Consider the following 24080-nt stretch of genomic DNA (forward strand, 5'->3'; position numbering starts at 1 on the left):
ATCAGTGGCCAAAATCCCACACCCCCAGTCTTGGGCCATACATTGTGTATACTTACAATGTGAAGGTGTCCTTAGATGTTGTAGAAGTCAGCACAGTTGACAGACAATGCCACAGACATGATCACATTTGTATTCTTCACTTTCAGTCTGTAGCTGAAGTAAATCTCCCTAATAGAAAATAAAGTGTAAATCAAATATCTAAAAGTGGTACATAGTTCTGCATCCCTCCCCCTAACACTATTTCCTAATTGTTTCTTAGCAATAGCTTACTAACGGCTAGATTAGGAGTTTGGCGTTAGAGGCTATGCTCATGCACGATTTCCCCATAGGAATCAATGGGGAAGAGCCAGCTGAAAAAAAGTCTAACACCTGCAAAAAAGCAGCGTTTAGCTCCTAACGCAGCCCCATTGATTCCTATGGGAAAATACATTTTATGTCTACACCTAACACCCTAACATGAACCCCGAGTCTAAACACCCCTAATCTTACACTTATTAACTCCTAATCTGCCACCCCGACATTGCCGACACCTATATTATAATTATTAACCCCTAATTTGCCGCTCCGGACACCGCCGCCACCTACATTATATTTATGAACCCCTAATCTGCTGCCCCCAACATCGCCGACACCTACATTATATTTATTAACCCCTAATCTGCTGGCCCTAACATCGCCGCCACCTACCTACATTTATTAACCCCTAAACTGCCGCCCCCAACGTCGCCGCCACTATATTAAAGTTATTAACCCCTAAATCTAAGTCTAACCCTAACACCCCCTAACTTAAATATAATTTAAATCAATCTAAATAAAATTACTAATATTAACTAAATAATTCCTATTTAAAACTAAATACTTACCTATAAAATAAACCCTAAGATAGCTACAATATAACTAATAGTTACATTGTAGCTAGCTTAGGTTTTATTTTTATTTTACAGGCAAGTTTGTATTTATTTTAACTAGGTAGAATAGTTATTAAATAGTTATTAACTATTTAATAACTACCTAGTTAAAATAAAGACAAATTTACCTGTAAAATAAAACCTAACCTAAGTTACAATTACATCTAACCTTACACTACAATTAAATTAATTCCCTAAATTACATACAATTAATGACAATTAAATAAAAAAAACAAACACTAAATTACAGAAAATAATAAACAAATTACAAGATTTTTAAACTAATTACACCTAATCTAATGCCCCTAACAAAATAAAAAAGCCCCCCCAAAATAAAAAAAAGCCCTACCCTACACTAAATTACAAATAGCCCTTAAAAGGGCTTTTTGCGGGGCATTGCCCCAAAGTAATCGGCTCTTTTACCTGTAAAAAAAATTACAATCCCCCCCCCAACATTAAAACCCACCACCCACACAACCAACCCTACTCTAAAACCCACCCAATCCCCCCCTAAAAAAACCTAACACTAACCCCTTGAAGATCACCTTACCAGGAGACGTCTTCACCCATCTGGGCCGAAGTCCTCAACGAAGCCAGGAGAAGTCTTCATCCAAGCCAGGCGAAGTGGTCCTCCAGACGGGCAGAAGTCTTGATCCAGACGGCATCTTCTATCTTCATTCATCCGGAGCGGAGCGGGTCAATCTTCAAGACATCCAATGCGGAGCATCCTCTTCTTCATCAGGAGTCTTCTTACTAAATGATGGTTCCTTTAAGTGACGTCATCCAAGATGGCGTCCCTTCAATTCCGATTGGCTGATAGAATTCTATCAGCCAATAGGATTGAACTGGCATTCTATTGGCTGAATAGAACAGCCAATAGAATGCCAGCTCAATCCTATTGGCTGATTGGATCAGCCAATAGGATTTAACTTCAATCCTATTGGCTGATTGCATCAGCCAATCGGAATTGAAGGGACGCCATCTTGGATGACGTCACTTAAAGGAACCGTCATTTAGTAAGAAGACTCCGGATGAAGAGGATGCTCCGTGTCGGATGTCTTGAAGATGGACCCGCTCCGCGCCGGATGGATGAAGATAGAAGATGCCGTCTGGATGAAGACTTCTGCCCGTCTGGAGGAGCACTTCGCCCGGCTTGGATGAAGACTTCTCCCAGCTTCGTTGAGGACTTCGGCCCGGTTAGATGAAGACTTCTCCCGGTAAGGTGATCTTCAAGGGGTTAGTGTTAGTTTTTTTTTAAGGGGGTATTGGGTGGGTTTTAGAGTAGGGTTGGTTGTGTGGATGGTGGGTTTTAATGTTGGGGGGGATTTGTAATTTTTTTTACAGGTAAAAGAGCTGATTACTTTGGGGCAATGCCCCGCAAAAGGCTCTTTTAAGGGCTATTTGTAATTTAGTGTAGCGTAGGGCTTTTTATTTTGGGGGGGCTTTTTTATTTTGTTAGGGGGATTAGATTATGTGTAATTAGTTTAAAAAATATTGTAATTTGTTTATTATTTTCTGTAATTTAGTGGGGGGGTTGTACTTTAGCTATTTTTATTTAATTGTATTTAATTTAGGGAATTCATTTAATTATAGTGTAGTGTTAGGTGTTAGTGTAACTTAGGTTAGGTTTTATTTTACAGGTACTTTGTATTTATTTTAGCTAGGTAGTTATTAAATAGTTAATAACTATTTAATAACTATTGTACCTAGTTAAAATAAATACAAACTTGCCTGTAAAATAAAAATAAACCCTAAGATAGCTACAATGTAACTATTAGTTATATTGTAGCTATTTTAGGGTTTATTTTCCAGGTAAGTATTTAGTTTTAAATCGGAATTATTTAGTTAATGATAGTAATTTTTATTTAGATTTATTTAAATCATATTTAAGTTAGGGGTGGGTGGTTAGGGTTAGACTTAGATTTAGGGGTTAATAACTTTAGTATAGTGGCGGCGACATTGGGGGCGGCAGATTAGGGGTTAATAAATGTAGGTAGGTGTCGGCGATGTTAGTGACGGCAGATTAGGGGTTAATAATATTTAACTAATGTTTGCAAGGCGAGAGTGCAACGGTTTAGGGGTTAATATATTTATTATAGTGGCGGTTAAAAAATGTTTTGAGTGTTTGCGATGCATGAGGGCCTCGGTTTAGGGGTTAATAGGTAGTTTATGGGTGTTAGTGTACTTTTTAGCACTTTAGTTAAGAGTTTTATGCTACGGCGTTGTAGTGCAAAACTCTTAACTACTGACTTTAAAATGCGGTACCAGTCTTGACAGGAGAGGGTCTACTGCTCACGTTTTGGCAGACTCGTAATACCGGCGCTATGCAAGTCCCATTGAAAAAAAGAGGATACACAATTGACGTAAGTGGATTTGCGGTATTTCCAAGTCTGACCAAAAAAGTGAGCCACCTGTACCTGCAAGACTCGTAATACCAGCGGGCGTTAAAAAGCAGGGTAAGGACCTCTTAACGCTGATTTTTTAACCTAACATACAACTCGTAATCTAGCCGGATGTTTCTAAAATGGATATTCTTCCCAAATATTAGATCTGGATCCAAAATAAAACATGCATAGTTTGTGAAAACATAGGTCACGATAAAATCACTAGATTAAAATAAAATTAGAAAGCTTTCAATGTTTATGATCATAAAAAGATCAATATTGTTTTAGATGGTCTGTATAACTAAATACAAACTGCTAGATTACGAGTTTTGCAGTAACAGGGGTGCGTTGCTAACAAACCCTTTTTTTTTAGCGCTCACTTAAGACAACGCTGGAATTACAAGTTTTCTGAAAGACTGCGTTAGCCTCAGAAAAGTGAGCGTTGAGCAAAATTTAGCTCCACATCTCACTGTAATACCAGCGCTGCTTAAATCAGCGGTAAGCTGGTGTAAGGTGCTCGTGCACGATTTCCTCATAGGAAACAATGGGGCTGAGACGGCTGAAAAAAAGCAGCGTTCAGCTTCTAACGCAGCCCCATTGTTTCCTATGGGAAAATAAAAATTATGTCTACACCTAACACTCTAACATGAACCCCGAGTCTAAACACCCGTAATCTTACACTTATTAACCCCTAATCTTCCACCCCCGACATCGTCGCCACCTGCATTATACTATTAACCCCTAATCTGCCGCTCCGGACACCGCCCCCACCTACATTATACTTATGAAACCCTAATCTGCTGCCCCCAACATCGCCGACACCTACATTATATTTATTAACCCCTAATCTGCTGCCGCCGACATCGTCGCCACCTGCATTATATTATTAACCCCTAATCTGCTGCTCTGGACACCGCCGCCACCTACGTTATACCTACATTATATTTTTTAACCCCTAATCTGACGCCCCCAATGTCGCCGCCACCTACCTACAATTATTAACCCCTTATCTGCTGCCCCCAACGTCGCCGCCACTATACTAAATTTATTAACCCCTAAACCTAAGTCTAACCCTAACCCCCCCTAACTTAAATCTAATTTAAATAAATATAAATAAAATTACTATAATTACAGGGAGTGCAGAATTATTAGGCAAATGAGTATTTTGACCACATCATCCTCTTTATGCATGTTGTCTTACTCCAATCTGTATAGGCTTGAAAGCCTACTACCAATTAAGCATATTAGGTGATGTGCATCTCTGTAATGAGAAGGGGTGTGGTCTAATGACATCAACACCCTATACCAGGTGTGCATAATTATTAGGCAACTTCCTTTCCTTTGGCAAAATGGGTCAAAAGAAGGACTTGACAGGCTCAGAAAAGTCAAAAATAGTGAGATATCTTGCAGAGGGATGCAGCACTCTTAAAATTGCAAAGCTTCTGAAGCGTGATCATCGAACAATCAAGCGTTTCATTCAAAATAGTCAACAGGGTCGCAAGAAGCGTGTGGAAAAACCAAGGCGCAAAATAACTGCCCATGAACTGAGAAAAGTCAAGCGTGCAGCTGCCAAGATGCCACTTGCCACCAGTTTGGCCATATTTCAGAGCTGCAACATCACTGGAGTGCCCAAAAGCACAAGGTGTGCAATACTCAGAGACATGGCCAAGGTAAGAAAGGCTGAAAGACGACCACCACTGAACAAGACACACAAGCTGAAACGTCAAGACTGGGCCAAGAAATATCTCAAGACTGATTTTTCTAAGGTTTTATGGACTAATGAAATGAGAGTGAGTCTTGATGGGCCAGATGGATGGGCCCGTGGCTGGATTGGTAAAGGGCAGAGAGCTCCAGTCCGACTCAGACGCCAGCAAGGTGGAGGTGGAGTACTGGTTTGGGCTGGTATCATCAAAGATGAGCTTGTGGGGCCTTTTCGGGTTGAGGATGGAGTCAAGCTCAACTCCCAGTCCTACTGCCAGTTTCTGGAAGACACCTTCTTCAAGCAGTGGTACAGGAAGAAGTCTGCATCCTTCAAGAAAAACATGATTTTCATGCAGGACAATGCTCCATCACACGCGTCCAAGTACTCCACAGCGTGGCTGGCAAGAAAGGGTATAAAAGAAGAAAATCTAATGACATGGCCTCCTTGTTCACCTGATCTGAACCCCATTGAGAACCTGTGGTCCATCATCAAATGTGAGATTTACAAGGAGGGAAAACAGTACACCTCTCTGAACAGTGTCTGGGAGGCTGTGGTTGCTGCTGCACGCAATGTTGATGGTTAACAGATCAAAACACTGACAGAATCCATGGATGGCAGGCTTTTGAGTGTCCTTGCAAAGAAAGGTGGCTATATTGGTCACTGATTTGTTTTTGTTTTGTTTTTGAATGTCAGAAATGTATATTTGTGAATGTTGAGATGTTATATTGGTTTCACTGGTAAAAATAAATAATTGAAATGGGTATATATTTGTTTTTTGTTAAGTTGCCTAATAATTATGCACAGTAATAGTCACCTGCACACACAGATATCCCCCTAAAATAGCTATAACTAAAAACAAACTAAAAACTACTTCCAAAACTATTCAGCTTTGATATTAATGAGTTTTTTGGGTTCATTGAGAACATGGTTGTTGTTCAATAATAAAATTAATCCTCAAAAATACAACTTGCCTAATAATTCTGCACTCCCTGTAAATAAATTAATCCTATTTAAAACTAAATACTTACCTATAAAATAAACCCTAATATAGCTACAATATAACTAATAGTTACATTATAGCTATTTTAGGATTTATTTTTATTTTACAGGCAACTTTGTATTTATTTTAACTAGGTAGAATAGTTATTAAATAGTTATTAACTATTTAATAACTACCTAGCTAAAATAAATACAAATTTACCTGTAAAATAAATCCTAACCTAAGTTACAATTTTTTTATTTATGCAAATTATGCAAATTATGACACTTAGGGAAGTCTCCCTAAGTGTGATGCGGGAATCCAGACGTGGACCCGTTGCTCAGTGTGCCTAGAGGGATATGGCTGCACGTCACTGACGAGGCCCACAATAGGCCGAAACATACGTCTGGGGTTTTGCTGTTTCTCTTGTTCAGAGAGGGATTGCCTGGTATTTCGGGGCTGGACTGTACTGTGAAGTCAGGATCGGACTGATATGCTACAGGAAAGTTCTTCTCTGTGAAAGGCACATATTGAGCAAAAAGAGGCTGCTTCTAGGGTGGTAACTAGCCATAGAACAAGCTATTATGCTATTGTTCGTTCCCAGGTTGAGCACTTCTTTCTTTTTATTTATGCAAATTATGACACTTAGGGAAGTCTCCCTAAGTGTGATGCGGGAATCCAGACGTGGACCCGTTGCTCAGTGTGCCTAGAGGGATATGGCTGAACCTCACTGACGAGGCCCACAATAGGCCGAAACGTACGTCTGGGGTTTTGCTGTTTCTCTTGTTCAGAGAGGGATTGCCTGGTATTTCGGGGCTGGACTGTACTGTGAAGTCAGGATCGGACTGATATGCTACAGGAAAGTTCTTCTCTGTGAAAGGCACATATTGAGCAAAAAGAGGCTGCTTCTAGGGTGGTAACTAGCCATAGAACAAGCTATTATGCTATTGTTCGTTCCCAGGTTGAGCACTTCTCTCTTTTTATTTATGCAAATTATGACACTTGGGGAAGTCTCCCTAAGTTTGATGCGGGAATCCAGACGTGGACCCGTTGCTCAGTGTGCCTAGAGGGATATGGCTGCACCTCACTGACGAGGCCCACAATAGGCCAAAACGTACGTCTGGGGTTTTGCTGTTTCTCTTGTTCAGAGAGGGATTGCCTGGTATTTCGGGGCTGGACTGTACTGTGAAGTCAGGATCGGACTGATATGCTACAGGAAAGTTCTTCTCTGTGAAAGGCACATATTGAGCAAAAAGAGGCTGCTTCTAGGGTGGTAACTAGCCATAGAACAAGCTATTATGCTATTGTTCGTTCCCAGGTTGAGCGCTTCTCTCTTTTTATTTAAGTTACAATTACACCTAAAACTATTCTATAAATAAATGAATTAACTAAATTAAATTAAGCTAATTACAATTAAATAAAATAAACTAAATTACGAAAACAAACACTAAATTACAGAAAATAAAAAAGAAATTACAATTTTTTTAAACTAATTACACCTAATCTAATCCCTCTAATAAAATAAAAAAGCCTCCCAAAATAATAAAATTCCCTACCCTATACTAAATTACAAATAGCCCTTAAAAGGGCCTTTTGTGGGGCATTGCCCCAAAGTAATCAGCTCTTTTACCTGTAAAAAAAAATAAAAAAATACAATACCCCCCCAACATTACAACCCACTACCCACATACCCCTACTCTAAAACCCACCCAATCCCCCCTTAAAAAACCTAACACTAACCCCCTGAAGATCACCCTACCTTGAGCCGTCTTCACCCAGCCGGGCACAAGTGGTCATCCGATCCAGGCAGAAGTCTTTATCCGATCTGGGCAAAAGAGGTCCTCCAGTCGGCAGAAGTCTTCATCCAGGCTGCATCTTCTATCTTCATCCTTCCTGAGCGGAGCGGGTCCATCTTCAATCCAGCCGACGCAGAGCATCCTCTTTAAACGAAGTCCTAACGAAGAATGAAGGTTCCTTTAACTGACGTCATCCAAGATGGCGTCCCTCGAATTCCGATTGGCTGATAGGATTCTATCAGCCAATTGGAATTAAGGTAGGAAAAATCTGATTGGCTGATGCTATCAGCCAATTGGATTGATGTTCAGCCAATTGGAATTCAAGGGACGCCATCTTGGATGACGTCATTTAAAGGAACCTTCATTCTTCGTTAGGACTTTGTTTGAAGAGGATGCTCCGCGTCAGCTGGATTGAAGATGGACCCGCACCGCTCTGGAAGGATGAAGATAGAAGATGCCACTTGGATGAAGACTTCTGCCGTCTGGAGGACCTCTTCTGCCCTGATCGGATGAAGACTTCTGCCCGGATCGGATGACCACTTGTGCCCGGCTGGGTGAAGACGGCTCAAGGTAGGGTGATCTTCAGGGGGTTAGTGTTAGGTTTTTTTAAGGGGGGGATTGGGTGGGTTTTAGAGTAGGGGTATGTGGGTGGTGGGTTGTAAGGGCTATTTGTAATTTAGTATAGGGTAGGGAATTGTATTATTTTGGGGGGCTTTTTTATTTTATTAGGGGGATTAGACTAGGTGTAATTGGTTTTAAAAATTGTAATTTCTTTTTTATTTTCTGTAATTTAGTGGGGGTTTTTTGTAATTTAGTTTATTTTATTTAATTGTAATTAGTTTAATTTAATTTAGTTAATTAATGTATTTATAGAGTAGTGTTAGGTGCAATTGTAACTTAGGTTAGGATTTATTTTACAGGTAAATTTGTATTTATTTTAGCTAGGTAGTTATTAAATAGTTAATAACTATTTAATAACTATTCTACCTAGTTAAAATAAATACAAAGTTGCCTGTAAAATAAAAATAAATCCTAAAATAGCTATAATGTAACTATTAGTTATATTGTAGCTATATTAGGATTTATTTTATAGGTAAGTATTTAGTTTTAAATAGGAATAATTTAGTTAATAATAGTAATTTTATTTATATTTATTTAAATTAGATTTAAGTTAGGGGGTGTTAGGGTTAGGGTTAGATTTAGGTTTAGGGGTTAATACATTTAATATAGTAGCGGCGACGTTGGGTGCGGCAGATTAGGGGTTAATAAATGTAGGTAGGTGTCGGCGATGTTAGGGATGGCAGATTAGGGGTTAATATAATTTAACTAGTGTTTGCGAGGCGGGAGTGCGGTGGTTTAGGGGTTAATACATTTATTAAAGTGGCGGCGATGTCCGGTCGGCAGATTAGGGGTTAAAAAAAATTATTATAGTGTTTGCGATGTGGGGGGGCTCGGTTTAAGGGTTCATAGGTAGTTTATGGGTGTTAGTGTACTTTTTAGCACTCTAGTTAAGAGTTTTATGTTCCGACTTTTAAATGCGGTAGAAGTCTTGACAGGAGAGGGTGTACCGCTCACTTCTTCCAAGGCTTGTAATACCGGCGTTAGGAAAATCCCATTAAAAAGATAGGATACGCAATTGACGTAAGGGGATTTGCGGTAGCCTCAAGTCGCGGAAGAAAAGTGAGTGGTACACCTGTACCTGCCAGACTTGTAATACCAGCGAGCATTAAAAAGCAGCGTTGGGACCTCTCAACGCTGCTTTTTAAGGCTAACGCAGAACTTGTAATCTAGCCGAAAATTAATAATATCCTCCTATTATTCCCTCCTACATGCTAAAATATATTTTAAGGTGTCAAAAAAGCCAGGTAATTTCCCCACCTTTTAAACGAAGGAATTCTTTAAGATTGGGAAAACCTCCTATTTCACTCCATCTTTATCATGTACAGAGCATCAGACAATAAGAGCTAGATAACAAGTGGAGCGCTAAATTATCATGCGCCTGCAAATGGGCAAATTTGCACGATAAATAACAAGCCATTACAAGTGGCTGGTTATTTCTACTGCGAGCTCTGGTTAATTTTCTAAAAGTGCCCCAAATGCCCTCAAAATAGAGGGCATTATAGTTTTTTATTACAAAAAAAAATAGAATAAAAAACCCCCAAAAATTGTACTAGGCAGTTTTGGGGCGTTAAAGTTGGCGGCTCTGAAAAGTGCCTTTACATTGTGGTGCATGGGAACTGTGTGTTCTCAGTAAATATATATGTATATGCTTACATATATATTTGTGTCAATATGTGTATATACACATATTAACACATGAATATATATGTCTATAGTCATAGACATATATATATACAAATTGCTGCCATTGCTGCGCTACGTATCCCCTGCGCTGCGCGAGTTCTCATGCCATCTCTCACAGCATGAGAACATAGCTCCCATTTGGGCCTATGGAAGCACGCTCTTGTGAGTGCAATGCTTCCCAGCAATGCAAATGTGAGCTCCCGTTTGCATTGCTTTAAACTTGTAATACCAGCACACATTAGCATGCGCAGGTATTACTAAATGGATTGCTAATATCGCTTTTAACAAATCAATATTTAGCGCTCCACTTGTAATCTGGCCCTAAATGTAGAGGTGGTAAATTCTCTAAAAAAGCCATTATAAAACATAGTTCATAGATAAATATTAAAAGATCTATTAAAAATGGGTTGTAATATTCTATGTTATCAGGTGATGGTATAAAATATTATGTTGATCATAGCAAGATTTTATTGAGTTATTTAATAGCAATGGAGAGAGAGTGATGGAAGTCAAAACTAAGTTATTCTATTGCTGCTTAGTCTAAACCTGTTTTAACAAACATTAATATTACTTGAGAAAGGGAGAACAGCTATGCGAAAGAATTATAGGGCTCCATTAAGAAGCTGCGAATGCAGCTATGGAACGCCGTCGGCTGCAGGCTTGCATGGTCATCAGGTCATCAGACCACTGCTTCTTAACCTACTTCAATGCCAAATCTAAAGTGCTGTTTCTCAATCCAACAGACTTATTCAACCAGAGTTATTGACAGTCCCTCTTTGCAGCGACTTTGTGCAGTGACACATGTGGGCAGCATATTGCTGCTTGCTAGCCGCAAAGCTAGGTGGACAGGGGGCTGAGATGTCTGCTCAGGAGTTGTTAAATCGAGGGCACAACCTGCAGGATAAATTTTAGAAAATACTGGGCATACGTCATATTTTTTATGATAATGTAAATTTAACACATAAATTATTCTAAATAATAAATGTTGTATTATTTTCTTACAGAAGGATGGGAGAAATAATAAAGACAACGAGTGATTTAATTGTTGGGTGTGATGGTGCCTTCTCTATTGTAAGAAAGCAGTTTATGAGAAGGTCTCGTTTCAATTACAGCCATGTATATATCCCTCATGGTTACAAGGAACTGACGATTCCATCAAAGCATGGTGAGGTAAGTTTCCTAAGAAATAACAGCCAAAGAAAAGACGGTTTGGAGCTCTTGAAGATTATGTTCACAAAGACTGTCAGTACAAATCACCTTATATGAATATACTGTATATGTTTAATCTATATAAAAAATAATTTTATTCAGTCATCTAGATCTGCTACTTCTCAAACATCTATATCTATTTTTTATAGTAAGAGTTATTGGTGTAAAATATGACAAAAATGTAAGCACCTCAAAATTAAAAAAGCATTATATTTTTCTTGTGTAAATTTTTTTTTCTTTCTATTAAGACATTGATTCACATTTGTTAAGCTTCCTGAGGTTATTAATTGTTCTGGATTTTTAATTTTAATACCAAAAAAACACTAAAACCATTACAACTAGGTTAAGTGAAATAAACCCTATGAAGGGTCCCCATTATTTCCAAAGAATGTATTAGGAATATATATATATATATATATATATATATATATATATATATATATATATATATATATATATATATATATATATATATATATAGTTGTTTACAGGGATGATTGGCACTAGAAAAAATTGTTAGACTCAATACACACTTGCTAGAATAAGGACAATGGCAAGCGTGCAGTGCACAGAGGTATAAATCTATTAATAAAGCTTAAAGATAAGAAAGTTAGAACAGCAGCAAAAGGCACAAAAAATGGAACCCTTCACTGTTGCTCCAAAAGAAATACCCTTGCCTGGCACAATACTATTAAAGTCATGTAGAAAAAATCAGCAGAAAACCACCAATAAATGCTCATAAACAGATCATTTTATATACAATATTGAAATTTGAACAACAAATGTAATACTTAAAGTAAGCCACTAAAGCTGTATTTTTGAACACGTAGCCACTGCAGATAATTATATGGTAAACAGTCTCTCCAAGGGTACCCTTAAAAAACGAAATACCTAGGGAGCTCCCAAGAATGAATAAAGAACTGAGCCTCTTCACCAATTGGCCAAATTAATTACTCCACAATAAGAATTGTCTCAGATGGGAATATGTAGTTCTCCACAAGTACAGGGATAATGAACAGTCTGTAGTAACAGCAATAGACCCAGATTAGTTGGTAAGCATTTGTAGCAAAAAGGTTGCAGCAGTTAATAGCAGTCTCCCCCAGTACAAGAAAACACTGTCAGTCTTAAGCGGAAGCTAGAGCATAGGCAGGGTAGGCCACACAAGCATGTTGTTCTCACTCGCAATATCCTGGGTTGTTATTCCTGATCACCATAGTGAACGCTTAGTGTTTTACTCACCACACCCTCCTGAATATATCACGTCTAGTTCCGGTGACTGGGAGGCCGGTTGCCAATATGTGTGTATGCTTGCCATAAGATTTCCATATAGAGTGGAGCTGTTACTCGGGCTGTACCGTAATGATTCACCTGGATCCGTGTAGAGTCCCTCACTGGAGAATTCGCTAAACGTTAAGGCATCTGTAGTAGCAAACGTGTAGCTGCCTTGATACAGTGAAGGGTTCCAATTTTTGGAGCAACAGTGAAGGGTTCCAATTTTTATGCCTTTTGCTGCTGTGCTAACTTTCTTATCTTTAAGCTTTATATATATATATATATATATATATATATATATATATATATATATATATATGTTGTGGGTAAAGTAAGAAATTGGGTAATCCTAGCATTACCCGGGTAAACAGGACATTACCTGAGCAGCTGTGGGTAAAGCCCGATGTAACATAATAAATCTCCTCAGAGTGCATTGAGTCACTGCATGAAACAAATATACGATGCACTGTAATTCACACATCTTCACTATCTTTTTTTGCATCCGTCTGGGGGGTTCAAGGGGGGAAGTGAACTCCAAGGTTCACTTGGGGTGGATGCCTGAGGATCAGTGGGGCACATTCTTTGAACTCCCCAGGTGGAGAAGGGGGAATTACATTACATCAGGCTTTACCCACAGCCGCTTGGGTAATATCCGTTTTACCCGGGTAATCCTAGGATTTACCCAATTTCTTACTTTACCCGCTATATATATATATATATATATATATATATATATATTAGAGTAGCACCGATACCATTTTTTTAAGACCGAGTACAAGTACCGATACTTGTTTTCAAATACTCGCCGATACCAATTACCGATACTTTTTTCTTTTAATGTCATGTGACAGTTAACCAAGCACAATACAGACTAATTATTTAAGATTCCTTCTTTATAATTATGAAGGACTGTAACTTAAAAGACATTATGAAGTAATAAAACAGTTTTATTTGTCATAAAGTTCACAGAACATGTTTATAAATAAAAATATTACAATAAAATATATTAATAATAACAACAAATAACAAATATAAAATCACAACCAACCAAAAGTGCAGTACAGTAAAAAATAGAAGAGTTCACTGTTTAATCATGGGTAACAACACTATGGGCTAAATTACATTTGACTGGTAAGCTTTACCAATGCACTCATTACATGTCCTACTCCATTTAAGTCTATGGAGTTGGAAATGTGAACAAAGCATTGGTAAAGCTTACCAATCAAATGTAATCTAAATCTAGTCCTATAATTGCAGGATGAGTGTTCATTGGAATTAACTTAATTTTTGCCATGAGTACTCTTCCTGCAATTATATAAGCTAACCTATGGATGTTCCTCAGAGTACAGTATGTTTTGAACATCATTGTGCAAGATGAGAACTAGCAATTTACCAATTAGAATATGTTTTCAAAAGTTAGTGGCAAGTTATTTTAAAGGAACAGAACAGAAGCCTCTCTGCATGTTCAGCTATAAGTCTGTTTTTGCTATCAGTAAGGAGGTTTGACTCTAAGTTGAACAGTCTTCCACTTTCCACACTACTGCATGGGGCAGAAAGATATTTTTGGACCATTTTAGCCAGAGCTGGAAATCTCAGTTTATTAACTGACCAGTACTTCAGGGGTTTGTCTGAACGGGGTACAGTGATCTCTCCTACAATAATATAAATAACAGCAATTTGTATTGGCAGAACAGTAGTAAACAATTTTTAGTTTAGTCTCCACTTCAGCTTAAAATGAAATGGGAACATGCAGTTTGAAAAAATGCCACAAGATAGCATATGGGTAGGAAGTGGAGGTATCGGTTTAAGTATCGGTGCATTTGCACGAGTACAAGTACTCATGCAAATACTTGGTATCGGTACCGATACTAGTATCGGTATCGGTGCAACCCTAATATTTATATATATATATATATACAGGGAGTGCAGAATTATTAGGCAAGTTGTATTTTTGAGGATTAATTTTATTATTGAACAACAACCATGTTCTCAATGAACCCAAAAAACTCATTAATATCAAAGCTGAATAGTTTTGGAAGTAGTTTTTAGTTTGTTTTTAGTTTTAGCTATTTTAGGGGGATATCTGTGTGTGCAGGTGACTATTACTGTGCATAATTATTAGGCAACTTAACAAAAAACAAATATATACCCATTTCAATTATTTATTTTTACCAGTGAAACCAATATAACATCTCAACATTCACAAATATACATTTCTGACATTCAAAAACAAAACAAAAACAAATCAGTGACCAATATAGCCACCTTTCTTTGCAAGGACACTCAAAAGCCTGCCATCCATGGATTCTCTCAGTGTTTTGATCTGTTCACCATCAACATTGCGTGCAGCAGCAACCACAGCCTCCCAGACACTGTTCAGAGAGGTGTACTGTTTTCCCTCCTTGTAAATCTCACATTTGATGATGGACCACAGGTTCTCAATGGGGTTCAGATCAGGTGAACAAGGAGGCCATGTCATTAGATTTTCTTCTTTTATACCCTCTCTTGCCAGCCACGCTGTGGAGTACTTGGACGCGTGTGATGGAGCATTGTCCTGCATGAAAATCATGTTTTTCTTGAAGGATGCAGACTTCTTCCTGTACCACTGCTTGAAGAAGGTGTCTTCCAGAAACTGGCAGTAGGACTGGGAGTTGAGCTTGACTCCATCCTCAACCCGAAAAGGCCCCACAAGCTCATCTTTGATGATACCAGCCCAAACCAGTACACCACCTCCACCTTGCTGGCGTCTGAGTCGGACTGGAGCTCTCTGCCCTTTACCAATCCAGCCATGGGCCCATCCATCTGGCCCATCAAGACTCACTTTCATTTCATCAGTCCATAAAACCTTAGAAAAATCAGTCTTGAGATATTTCTTGGCCCAGTCTTGACGTTTCAGCTTGTGTGTCTTGTTCAGTGGTGGTCGTCTTTCAGCCTTTCTTACCTTGGCCATGTCTCTGAGTATTGCACACCTTGTGCTTTTGGGCACTCCAGTGATGTTGCAGCTCGGAAATATGGCCAAACTGGTGGCAAGTGGCATCTTGGCAGCTGCACGCTTGACTTTTCTCAGTTCATGGGCAGTTATTTTGCGCCTTGGTTTTTCCACACGCTTCTTGCGACCCTGTTGACTATTTTGAATGAAACGCTTGATTGTTCGATGATCACGCTTCAGAAGCTTTGCAATTTTTACAGTGCTGCATCCCTCTGCAAGATATCTCACTATTTTTGACTTTTCTGAGCCTGTCAAGTCCTTCTTTTGACCCATTTTGCCAAAGGAAAGGAAGTTGCCTAATAATTATGTACACCTGATATAGGGTGTTGATGTCATTAGACCACACCCCTTCTCATTACAGAGATGCACATCACCTAATATGCTTAATTGGTAGTAGGCTTTCAAGCCTATACAGCTTGGAGTAAGACAACATGCATAAAGAGGATGATGTGGTCAAAATACTCATTTGCCTAATAATTCTGCACTCCCTGTAATTATAGTAATTTTATTTATATTTATTTAAATTAGATTTAAGTTAGGGGGGGGTTAGGGTTAGACTTAGGTTTAGGGGTTAATAAATTTAGTATAGTGGCGGCGACTTTGGGGGCAGCAGATAAGGGGTTAATAATTGTAGGTAGGTGGCGGCGTCAGATTAGGGGTTAATAAATATAATGTAGGTATAACGTAGGTGGCGGCGGTGTCCAGAGCAGCAGATTAGGGGTTAATAATATAATGCATATAATTCTGCACTCCCTGTGTATATATATGAGTGTTTGGATCAGCAATTTCATTTTGATCTATCAAATAACTGAAGGACACAGTCATATTTCAGTAGAGAAATTAGGTTTATTGGATTAACAGAAAATGTGCAATATGCATCAAAACAAAATTAGACAGGTGCATACATTTGGGCACCCCAACAGAAATATTGCATCAATATTTAGTAGAGCCTCCTTTAGCAGAAATAACAGCCTCTAGATGCTTCCTGTAGCCTGTAATGAGTGTCTGGATTCTGCATGAAGGTTTTTTAAACTATTCCTCCTTGCAAAACATCTCCAGTTCAGTTAGGTTTGATGGTTGCCGTGCATAGATAGCCCGCTTCAAATCACCCCACAGATTTTCAATGATATTCAGGTCTGGGGACTGGGATGGCCATTCCAGAACATTGTATTTGTTCCTCTGCATAAATGCCAGAGTAGATTTTGAGCAGTGTTTTAGGTTGTTGTCTTGTTGAAATATCCAGCTCCGGCGTAACTTCAACTTTGTGACTGATTCCTCAACATTATTCTCAAGTATCTGCTGATATTGAGTGGAATCCATGCGACCCTCAACTTTAACAAGATTCCCAGTACCAGCACTGACCACACAGCCCCACAGCATGAGGGAACATCCACCAAATTTCACTGTTGGTAGCAAGTGTTAGTCTTGGTTCTTTTTCTGCCATGCATAAAGCCCCTTGTTATGACCAAATAACTCAATCTTTGTTTCATCTGTCCACAGCACCTTCTTTCAAAATGAAGCTGGCTTGTCCAAGGCTTCTTCCGCATCATTCTCCCATACGGTTTCTCCTTGTACAAAGTGCGCTGAATTGTTGAACGATGCACAGTGATACCATCTGCAGCAAGATGATGTTGTAGGTCTTTGGAGGTGGTCTGTGGGCTGTTTTTGACCGTTCTCACCATCCTTTTATTTTTATTTGGCCTGACACTTCTGGCCTTAACAAGAACTGTGCCTGTGGTCTTCAGTTTCCTTACTATGTTCCTCACAGTGGACACTGACAGCTTAAATCTCTGTGATAGCTTTTTGTAGCCTTCCCCTAAACCACCATAATGTTGAACAATATTTGTTTTCAGGTCATTTTAGAGTTGTTTTGAGGCACCCATGTTGCCACTCTTCAGAGGAGAGTCAAAGAGAACAACAACTTGCAATTGGCCACCTTAAATACCTTTTCTCATGATTGGATGCACCTGTCTATGAAGTTCAAGGCTTAATGATCACAAAACCAATTGTGTGTTCCACTTAATCAGTGCTAGGTAGTTACAGGTATTCAAATCAACAAAATGACATATTGCACATTTTCTGTTAATCCAATAAACCTCATTTCACTACTGAAATATTACTGTGTCTTTCCGTTATTTGATACATCAAAATGAAATTGCTGATCCAAACACCCAATTATTTATAAATTAAAATCATGGAAATTGTCAGGGGTGCCTAAACTTTTGCATACAACTGTATGTATGTATGTATGTGTATATATATATATATATATATATATATATATGTATATATATATATATATATATATATATATATATATATATGCGTGTATATATATATATATATATATATATATATATATATATTGTAATAAGAGGAATATTTACAGGTATATATACACATATCCAAATTAATACTTATTAAATACATATTAAAACCCCTAAGTCTAGTTTGGTTTCCTAATTTTATGCACAATTCACTAAGGAGTGGTCTATCATATGCCATTCAAAGTCTATATGGGAGTGGGTAATATAAAGGTGTATCTGGGGGAAGGGATTTCTTGTATGAAAAAGGCCTGGTGTTTTAATTCCAGGGGTAAAATCTCTAAGCTATGTCACCACACTGCCAAGTGGTCTTCTGGTTCAGAAATTTTATTTGAAATATTGGAGCTATTTTCATTTAACGTATTGCCAGTGGGCATGCCTTCAATTAACATATATGATTTTGGTTAAGTGTCCCAAACATGATATCTCACACAACAAACAAGAAAATCAATAATTACTGCTGCTTATCTTAGGAAACCTGTTTCCAAAATAGGTTCTGTAAAAGTGTGTGATTGTTAAATACTCTCATGTCTGTTTTGTTTTGTTAAGGTAGGCTCAATGGAAAGAAAAAAAATTGATTTGGAAATCTCACAGATCTGTAAGGCATCATCTGATTTTTTTCCCTTAGACTTTCACACAGCAATTGCCTCTGCAAAGTATCTCATCTTGAGACTGCATCTTCCTATAGTCAAACCTGACAAGATTGTCTAGTTTTACTTTTTATTTCTATTAAACTTTTTTAAATGCTTTTATTTGAGCATATTTTAGCATGTTACTGTTTTACAGAGGGTGTAATTTTTTCAACCATTAATTAATTTGTTTTGTAAGTTTTTTTGAAGGCATTTTATGATGTAGGTGTTCTGTCAATTTTTGCTACTGCGTCGAGATTTGCTACCTCAATTTGCACATGCACAGAATTACTTAATCACACTCCACATATGTTTCAAAACAATGTGTGGAATGCGATTATGTAATTACAAGCATGTGCACATGGAGGTAGCAAATCTTGACGGAGAGGAAATTTTAGCCATCTCATTTTTTATTAAAGCGGCCATGGACATGCAGGCATGCGCAGCTAAACGTGATAGCGAATTTCGACTGGCTCATTTCTTATTCAATTACACATTTAATCAACATTAAATAAAGCATCACTCCATCTCTCCAACACTTTTTAATGTGCACGTTTTAGTTATAGTTCCATATGTAATGAAGATTAAATAAAGCATGTCTCCACCATTCTTAGGGGTAGATTTACCAAGCAGCGGATGTTGTGTTCTACACCCAATGTTTCCGGCTCGCCGGAAACAAGAGTTAAGAAGCAGCGGTCATAAGACCGCTGCTCCTTAACTCGTCCGCCACCTCCTAGGTGGCAGATTGCAATCATCCCGATCAGATACGATGATTGACACCCCCTGATAGCAGCCGCAAATGTACAGGGGGCAGCATTGCACAAGCATTTTACCAGAAATACTTGTGCAATGTTAAATGCTGACAGCATATTCTGTCGGCATTTAGCGATGCCGGGCGGACATAATACACTGCAGCGAAACATATCTGCCCGTCATTTAATAAATCTGCAACTTAATATGCACATTAATTAAGCTTACTCCTAAATTCACTAACTGTACACTACAGGAGCTGATCAAGCAGGCAAGACAACATAACATAGAGGTAATGAATTTAGGAGTAAGCTTAATTAATTTGCATATTAAAAAAATGATGGAGAGACACTTTATTTAATGTTGATTAGATGTATTATTAAATGAAAAATTACGCTGTTGAAATTTGCTACCACGTTAAGTTGAGCATGCGTGCATGTCTAGGGACACTTTAAGAAAAAATGCGAGGAGTAGTGGACTACATTTCCTCTCTGTCGAGATTTGCTACCTCCAACTGCACATGCTTGTAATTACGTAATCACATTCCACACTTTATTTTGAAACATATGTGGAGTGCAATTACATAATTCTGTGCATGTACACATGGAGGTAGTAAATCTCGACGCGGTAGCAAAACATAGAACACCAATATCATTGACAGTGTGTATATGGCAAGATATTAAGGGTTGCCAGATAGAAGTGGCTCCATTGGTTTCTATAGTGCTAAACTCATCACTGCTTCTTTACATGTGTGTCAGCAACACAATTATAATGCAACTGTGAGACTTTATATCTTTGAGTCTATTGATTTTTCTACAAAGCTAAGAATTTCTTGCCACAAAAAGTTCCCCAGAGATCAGTACTGGGCCCTGATCTTTTTAACATTTTTATTAATGACTAGGAGGAAGGATTAAATAGCAACATCTCTATTTTTACAAAGTTGCGTAAGGTGATTAGGTCAGTACAGGAAGTCATTTCTGTGCAAGGGGATTTACAATATTTGGAAGAAGGAGCAGGTAAATGTAAAATAAAATTTAACCCCTTCGCTACTGAGGACGTGTCAGGCACGTCCTACAAAGGGTGTCAGTTAAGGACATGCCTGACACCGCTGACACCGCTCAAACAGTATTGCAGCAATGCTTCGATGTTGAGGCATCCTGCAATACTGTTCCTGACTGCCGGGCTCCATTTGGATTGCTCCCACAGAGCTATCACTGCCGGTTTCACTGGAGCCCAGCAGTCAGGCAGAGCATTGGAAGCCATCGGACAGGCTTCTGATGCTCTGTAAGTGTGCTAAGTGCCTCGGTGGGTCGAGGCACTTAGTAAAATAACATATTATATATATATATATATGTATTTTGTATACAATAGCCCCCCTCCCCCATGTGGCTTCAAAGATGGCGATGGCCAGTGCATCATGAGGGTTCTGGGGGTGTCCCTAGCCTGCATCATCATAGGGGCAGGCTAGGGTCATCCAATCTGAGCTTGCCACAATAAAAAACATTTTGATAATAAAATATTCAATTTGTCTGATCATGTCAATATTAGTAAATATTGACTCTGACCAGTATGGATCTCCCTCCCTCTCCTCACTAGCGTTTTTGTGGAAGAGAGAGATCTGTGTTTATGATAGCACTTTTTTGTTCTCTGTGTATTTTTTTTAGGGGTTAATTTTTTTTCTAGTAATTTTTTTGAGACCCAAAGGATCTTTTCAGAGCCATTTAAGTTGATTTAAATTTAAATTTTGTGGTGTTTTTTTTTTAGTAATTTCTTTTCTCTGTGACAGATAAAAATAAATCATGTCACAGAGACATAGTGCTGAGGAGGTGTATGCCATCCTTGCGTCAGTCAGACGCCTCTATGTCTGACTCAGTCCCCAATTTTGAACTTGCCATATGCTCAGATACATCATTAGATACAGTCTCAACTGATAGTGATGTATCTGTGGCTGCTAGTCCCCCTGCCAGAAGGAGACGTGTTTCTCCAGCTGCCATTGCTGCTGAGGAGTGGGTACCTCATCACCAGAGGCAGATATCCCACCTTCAGTGCAAATCCTGGCATCAATGTGGATGTGACAGGATTTAGCCACCAACAGTTTATGGAGGTGTTTCTGGGCAATGATGTATTGGGGAACATTGTCGCCCCAACTAATTTATATGCCCATCAGTTCCATGATGCAAAGCCTGACACTTTTTTGGCAAAGCAGCAATGGGCCCCCATCGATGTGCCAGAATTTAAAACATTCTGGGCATTTACTATGCTGATGGGCATCATAAAGAAACCCTCATCTGCTACTACTGGAGCAGTAGCCCCATTTGGTCTACTCCCATTTTCTCCCAGAGTATGTCGAGGAAGAGGTATGAAATGATTCTACATTTCATGCACTTCAGCGACAAAAGCCTGTACCCCCCTAGGGAGCATCCCCAGTTTGACAGGCTGTATAAAATCTGTCCCCTGATTACCCACTTTACTGCAAGGTTTGCAGGCTTATACACCTGGAAGCAATATATGCGTGGATGAATCGCTGATGAAGTATAAGGGAAGGCTGGGATTCAAGCAGTATATTCCTTCCAAGCGCTCCAGGTATGGAGTAAATGTGTATAAGCTCTGTGAGAGCGAGACTGGGTATACTCAGGCCTTCCCGGGTGTACGAGGGAAAGGATATCCACCTTGACCCTCCAAGCTGCCCAGAACATATGGAAATCATTGGCAAGATTGTCTTGGACCGGATTTTACCCCGATGAACAAAAGGTACCACTTGTATATAGACAATTTTTATACAAGTGTCCATTTGTTCAATCTACTGTATTGTTTTGATGCAGTAGCTTGCGGTACAATTCAAAAGAACTACGCAGGTTTCCCAGGACAACTTGCATGCACTTGGCTGCGAAGGAGGGAGACCTCAGCTCTGCCCCAAGAGGAGCTGTTGGCAGTTAAGTACAGAGACAAGAAGGATGTGTACCTTCTAACCACCATCCACACAGAGAGGACTGTGGGGTCTCTGTAAGTGTCAGAGTTGAGAGCACAATGAAGTCAGTGTGCATCAAGGCTTATAACCGGCATATGGGTGGGGTTGATCTAGCAGCTCAGGTGCTGCAGCCGTACCTAATTATGTGGAAGACAACGGTCTGGTACAGAAAGGTTGCAATTTACTTAATGCAGATTGCAACCTACAACACTTTTTTGTTGTTCAAAAAAGCAAACCCTGAAATGAGACTGACTTTTTTACAGTTTCAGCTCCAGATCATTTTGGGGATTTTGTACCAAGATGCACTTGCTCCCCGGCGGTGATGGGAGAGAGCAGAGTTGGGGCTACCCATTTTATTTTCAAAATCCCCTTACGGCTGCGAAGCAGAATCCTCAGAAAAAATGCAGACTCTGTACCAAGAGGGGGCAGAGAAAGGACATCACCTTTTACAGTCCTGATTGCCCTGGACAGGTAGGACTCTGCATTGGGGACTGTATTTTACCAAATCCCCTGTCAAACCTATGCATGGGGGGCATGGGTGTTATCAGGGGGTCTTGCAGTTTTCTTGCAATAACTTACAACAAGCTCTCCTAAATCATAGTCAAAAAACAATGTGTGTGTAAAATTGAAAAATAACCACCATACACTTTCTCCAATTTTTTTGGCTAAAACGGTTGCATCAAAGGCATCAAAGCACTCCATATACAATACCTTGGGGTGTCAATGTTTTAAATATATACACTTTCATGGCAATAAATAAAACTGGGATATGCAATAGGCCCCAAACTAAAGATAGGCCTATAAGAAGAAATACTCTCACTTTCAACTCAAATTACAAGTCATACAATTGTAACTGAACCTTCCCAAAATCCTGGCAAATCTATGCATGGGGGAATGGGTGTAATCACGGGGTCTTGCAGAAAGCAATGTGTGTGTAAAAATGAAAATTGAAAAATTACCACCATACATACATTTTTTTGGCTAAAACAGTTGCATCAAAGGCATCAAAACACTCCATATACAATACATTGGGGTGTTAACTTTTCAAATATATGCACATATGCAAACAAATAAATTAGGGTATGTAAAAAGGCCCCCAAAAAGAAGATAGATAAGTAAGATATGTTAAATGTGAAAAAAAAAATCGCAAACACGTCAGAAGTTTGGCATTGCATCACCCTAGCAAGCCAACAAATCTATGCATAGGTGGTATCACTGTACTCAGGAGATGTTGTTGAACACAGATTGTGGTCTTCTTTGGCAGTAACACATAACAGGAACTGATAATCCATGCCTAAAGTACAATGTGTGTGAAAAATAACACAAAAAATGACTACCCAAAAGTACAATGTGTGTGCTTTTCAAATACCCTAGGGTGTCTTCTTTTTAAAAATATATGGTTTGATGGGGTAAATTACATTGGCCGGCTTCAAAAATGTCCCAAATAGGACATGGGTGCATGGGTTGTGAAAATTCCATGTTGGAAAACTGAAATGTGCCCCCTAAAAATAAGGCCTTTTAGCCCCCTGATAACCTGACAAACCTATTCATGGGTGGTATCACTGTACCCAGGAGATGTTGCTGAACACATATTGTGGTCTTCTTTGGCAGTAACACATAACAGGAACTGAGATTCCATGTCTAAAGTACAATGTGTGTGAAAAATAACACAAAAAAATGACTACCCAAAAGTTTGACAAAGACTTTTGGTTGAATTAGTGCATGGAAAGTGTTAAAATACCAGCATTTCCAATACCCTAGGGCATCTCCTTTTCAAAAAAATATGGTTTGATGGGGTAAATTACATTGGCCTAACTAGGACATGGGTGCATGATGAAAGATGTGAAAATTTCAAGTTGGAAAACT

The 24080-nt window shown here is 38.9% G+C and overlaps 1 protein-coding gene across 1 annotated transcript in view; it reads left to right on the forward strand.

The window, feature by feature from the left end:
• The window catches only part of KMO (kynurenine 3-monooxygenase), a 387978-nt gene that overhangs the window by 193527 nt on the left and 170371 nt on the right, over positions 1 to 24080 (forward strand). Inside the window, exon 7 of the mRNA XM_053711153.1 lies at positions 11078 to 11243. Within this exon, the coding sequence (XP_053567128.1) occupies positions 11078 to 11243 (166 nt within the window). The remainder of the gene's footprint in view (positions 1 to 11077; positions 11244 to 24080) is intronic.

This window comes from Bombina bombina, chromosome 4 (genome assembly GCF_027579735.1).
Source record: "Bombina bombina isolate aBomBom1 chromosome 4, aBomBom1.pri, whole genome shotgun sequence".
In the NCBI taxonomy this organism is placed as follows: Eukaryota; Metazoa; Chordata; class Amphibia; order Anura; family Bombinatoridae; genus Bombina; species Bombina bombina.